The sequence below is a fragment of the Oratosquilla oratoria genome, chromosome 19 (assembly GCF_046742065.1).
Source record: "Oratosquilla oratoria isolate Oo_2021 chromosome 19, ASM4674206v1, whole genome shotgun sequence".
Taxonomy (NCBI): domain Eukaryota; kingdom Metazoa; phylum Arthropoda; class Malacostraca; order Stomatopoda; family Squillidae; genus Oratosquilla; species Oratosquilla oratoria.
Genome location: NC_134795.1, coordinates 62,168,538 through 62,173,537, shown reverse-complemented (window position 1 = coordinate 62,173,537; position 5,000 = coordinate 62,168,538). Strand labels below are relative to the sequence as shown.

General features: G+C 41.4%; 1 protein-coding gene and 1 long non-coding RNA gene across 4 annotated transcripts in view; one reads left to right on the top strand and one right to left on the bottom strand.

The window, feature by feature from the left end:
• The window catches only part of LOC143035954 (uncharacterized), a 113,577-nt gene that overhangs the window by 56,622 nt on the left and 51,955 nt on the right, over positions 1–5,000 (bottom strand). The gene's annotated exons all lie outside the window — the stretch shown is intronic.
• The window catches only part of sli (slit guidance ligand), a 1,907,921-nt gene that overhangs the window by 1,872,406 nt on the left and 30,515 nt on the right, over positions 1–5,000 (top strand). For all 3 annotated transcript variants that reach the window (XM_076203204.1, XM_076203205.1, XM_076203206.1), the window contains 2 exons: positions 2,174–2,331; positions 4,301–4,451. In XM_076203204.1, the coding sequence (XP_076059319.1) occupies positions 2,174–2,331; positions 4,301–4,451 (309 nt within the window). The remainder of the gene's footprint in view (positions 1–2,173; positions 2,332–4,300; positions 4,452–5,000) is intronic.

Sequence of the window (5,000 nt, the reverse complement as noted above, 5' to 3'; positions counted from 1 at the left end):
CCCACAAGGGATACCTGTGCCCCCAGGGGGTACCTGTAACCCCAGGGGGTACCTGTACCCTCAGGGGGTACCTGTACCCTCAGGGGGTGCCTGTACCCCCAGGGGGGTGCCTGTACCCCCAGGGAGGTACTAAACCTTAACCCTGGGGGGGTACGAGACATGATACCCAGTGGCAATGATACTGTATACTTACCATAAGAAAGCAAAGCGAGGTTTCTATCCCAAATCCTTTTCGTATGTTTGCATTGTATTTGTATTGAATGGAGGTACGAGGAATTTTTCTTGAGATAGCAAGGGGTACTAAGGGCACTGAAAAAGGTTAAGGACCTTTGTCCTAAGCTGAATAGAACAGTCTGGCGTCAGCAGGAAGGGACCTATCTCTACATAGAATGTATTAGTGTGTGGTTTGGAATACAAAACAGTCTCGTCTCTGTTAATGCACGTGTACGCGTTAATGCGTTGATAGGTTTTTTGCAAATGCAAACGGCTGCAACGCGGTGTGATTGGCTTGCATGATCAGCAGATTCATGCATAGGTTGAAAAATACAGACACCTAATTACGCACATGTGTGTGTACGCATATTCATGCGCAGACACGTGTACATACATACCTACAAACCCACACACACGCATACACACATACTCTCTCTCTATCCATATATGTGTGTGATTCACCATTGTCTTGGATCACGTGTCGAACTCGTGATCGACAGCTTTTACCCTTCCGGAAGAGAGCTCAGAGCTCATATATGACCGATCTGTGAGTAATGCTGTGACCTTACACGCACACACAGCCCCAGCTCCCCGCCCACGAGAGTTGGATTAACGACTCGCAGCGCAGTGATACTGAAACTATTTCAACCCTGGGCGGGATTCGAACCCGGACCTTCGTTGTGGTAGCCGGGAGTCGTGCGTGTGTATGTGTGTGTGTGTGTGTGTGTGCGCGTTTATGTGCGTGTACACGTCTGTGTGGATGTGTGTGTGTGTACCTGCGTGTTTGCGTGGTATGTGTTTTTCCTACCGAAAAAGAATCGTGTTCCTCCGGAGCTAATACTCTCACTGATACACATTCTCGCCATGTTATTACGCTCGAATGACATTTTGTTTTTCGTTTTTAATTTCGCTCTGACCCTTGATTACGTCATAATGCGTCGGATTTCGCTTTTTCTGTCGAAGACGACAGCGCTCGGCACCTTCCAGTTAATCCGGATTATTTTCTGAATTATGTGTCACGTTCCTGGAACTGTCCTTTTTTTACTTTCCCGTTTTCTTTAAATTTGGAAACATTGAGGCCGCCATCGACTCCATGCCGTCACGAATGTATTCGTTTATTTCTTGTTTTGTTTTGTTTTTATATATTATTTGATGTTTCATTTACCTCTTGATTTAGAAGGAGAGATGAGAAGTTGTGGAAGGAGAGGTAGTGAAGTAGGGCGGGTAGTAAAAGGAAGAGGAGGAGGAGGAAGAGGATCAAGTAACGGTGGACTAGATTAAGGACGGACGGGAAAAGAAAGAGGAGGAGGAGGAGGAAGAGAATGAGGAGGATGAGGTGTAAAATGAGGTAGTGTTGTAGGAGGATTAGGATTAGGGGGAGGAGGAGGAAGAGGAGGAGGAGGTAGAGGAAGACAACGAGACACCATGACTGGATACTTACACGGCGTCTTCATCAATTGAGAATCAGGAACTTAGTGTATACGTTTCTCATTCGCCATTGTTGAACGACATTTTATGGAATGAGCGATGATTTCTGGACCGCATGGACCAACACATTTGCAAAATCTTTTAGATAGGAGTTAGTTTTTATAATATTTCGATTTACCCAGCGACAAGTAATTCAATTCTTATCTTGCGATTTCTAGAATGGGAGAGTTAGTGTACTTGTTTGAGTGAGGCTTTAATGATTTTTTCTGGCTAGTAGGACGATTTGATTTGCTAAAAGACAAATTTAGGAGAAATTGGGACTCCTATTTATTTTCCCAAACGTCCCTCAGTAGATAAAATTGCCAAGGGACAGCCAGAATAAAATATGTGAATAGCGTCATCAGCTCAAGGAACTTCGATAGAATCCACGAACTTGTATGCCTTGTTTGTTTTATTCTGGCTGACGCCGAGTGATTTAATTCAGTTTCAAGAACCTTCCCGAAGAAGACTTCATCTTTTCTTTCTTCCGCAGGCACCTGGGCAGAAACCCCTTCGTCTGCGACTGCAGTCTCCAGTGGCTCTCCGACTACCTCGAAGTCCATCCGATCGAGACTTCGGGAGCTCGATGCGCAAACCCGAGACGCCTCCAGAGGCGGAGGCTCACCGCCCTCAAGGACGAGAGGCTCAAGTGTGAGTTTATTTTTCTTCTGCTTCTCTCTCTCTCTTTTTTTTGTCTCGATCTCCTTCGTGCTACTTTCCGACTCGACGACCTTAATCTTCATTTCTCTTCTCCTCCTTATTCTCTTGCCCTTTCGCTCTGTCACTCTCTCATTCTTGCATATATACACATATGTATATTTGTGTATATATATATAATATATTATATATACATAATATATATATGTATATATATATATATATATATGTGTGTGTGTGTGTGTGTGTGTACACATATATATACATATATATGTGTATGTACGTGTACATATATATATATATATATATATATATATATATATATACAGAGAGAGAGAGAGAGAGAGAGAGAGAGAGAGAATAAAAATCAGAACTGGCTTGGATTTTTTGTATTCACCTTTCCTCTTCATATAACGGTATTATTGTGCATACGTGTGTCCGTTTTTGTATGCAAGGTATGTGTGTGTTTGTATCCGTGTGTGCGTTTGTGTGTGTGTGTGTGTATGTGCGTGTGCACGTACCTGCATCTGTGTATGCGTGCGAACAGTGAAGAAAATTTGGTTACCTGCAATTTTATATCTTTTTGCCGTCGTGTTTATGGAGTCCTTCGTTTTCTTTGCGAACCTCTTTTTTCCGTTTTCTTCTCGGATCACCAAAACAGTTTTGTGTTTTTGTTTTTTTCATATTTGTTCTCTTATTCTTTAACTTGATTTATTCTTTAAGTGTTTCTGTTGTGAATAACGTAACCATTTTTTTCATGTATTTTTTTTCTAATTGTGCTTTTTTATCGTCTTGAATATTATGTTTTCAACACCCTCACGAACTTGTTTTTTTTAGGTAATTCTTTCAACTAAATGGTCTTCTTTAATATGAAAATGATTTCAATCGATCTATTTTCGTCTGAGCCCTGTATCCAAATCGTGTACTTAGTTTTTGCAGCAGTGTGCGTAAACTTATGTGTTCCCAGTACACACACACACACACACATACACACACCCAAGTGCGCACACACACACACACACATATATATATATATATATATATATATATATATGCATACATGTGTGTGTGTGTGTGTACGCGCGCGCGTGCCCGCCTGTGCGTGTGTGCGCGCGCGCGTACATGTGTGTGTACGCACGCACGCCCGTGTGTGTGTGCTAGCGCTCGTACGTGTGTGTGCGCGCGTACGTGTGTGAGCGAGCATGTACATACATAAATTCATGAATGTATTTTATGTATTTACATGCAATCTTTGATAGTTACATCTCTGCTGTCCATCAGTAACCCCCATCCCCGCCAATAAGCTGTCAATGTGTTTAGACTTCACTGCCAACTATAAATACTCAGCTGCAAAACAGCTGTGCAGTTTTAAAATCAGTTTTGATGTATTTCTACCTGACAAACTACACATTTCCCCCCACTTCCGTTCCAATCATTGGAAGCTAGGAAATTAATTCATTTCGTTTTATTTAATTCTATTCATTTCATCTTAATCTGTCATTGTAGTTTATCTAATTCTGTTGTATTTGACCTCATTCCATTTTATCTTGTATCCTTTGATTGTATTTTGTTTTAATTATGTTTGATGCTGTTAATTTGTTTTGTTTTATCTTGTTTTATATAATCTCATTTTATATCTGTTATTTTTATTATATTATTTTTTTTATTATTATTAAATTGGTGTTTCCTAATGATATTTCTGGGCTCAGTCTTCTGTAGACCTTACATGCTCAAAGGTCGAAAACATATTTTATTTTAATTATATTCGATGTTATTAATTTGTTTTGTTTTATTTTGTTTTATATAATCTCATTTTTTATCTGTTATTTTTGTTATATTATTTTTTCATTAACTTCGTGTTTCCTAATGATATTTTCGGGCTCAGTCGTCTGCCGACCTTACATGCTCATAGGTCGAGAACCGCAACTTAACCTCCTTTAACCTTCTTCTGCGTCGCCTACAGGTACCGACGAGACTGTGTCCCTATACGCTGGCGAGTGTGTGACAGCGGAAGACTGTCCCCGGGGTTGCACTTGCCGAGGAACCACCGTTGACTGCACTGCGGGAGGCTTGACTCGCCTACCAGATCAACTTCCTCCCCACACGACCGACCTGTGAGTACTTTTGGGTGTCCGCGTTATCCTCATTTTGTATCGCTCTCTATCCGCCCCATCCGCGCTGCCAGATGGGTTTCAGCTGGATCCAGCGGTGCATTTGGGGCCACAGGTTCGTGTGTACCAGCTGCCAAGTCGCGAGGGATTAAACAGATGGAGATAGATTCGCCAATTAAACTTTTTATAGATACGTCATATGGAGTTTTATTTCTGACGTTTCGTCCTTACCAGGGCTTCATCAGAGGTCAGAAATAAAACTCTAAAAGTTCTCTGTGATTAGTTCGCCATATGGCTGTGATGTGACATACACGAATAGACACGTGTGTTCTACTTGCAATAGTAAATTATTTTTTTACGCAAGAATTTACGAGTCATATGTACAGTTAACCACTCTATACTCCGCGCAGTTAACCCTAAACTCCATTAATCTCATAGATACCTAAACTTGTTTATTAACCCTTATTGGTTACTGGGATCTGTTAGTTCTTCTTGTGACCATCTTGCACGCCACGCAAGAAAACAAAACTCCTTGTCACACCTGACGAGGAC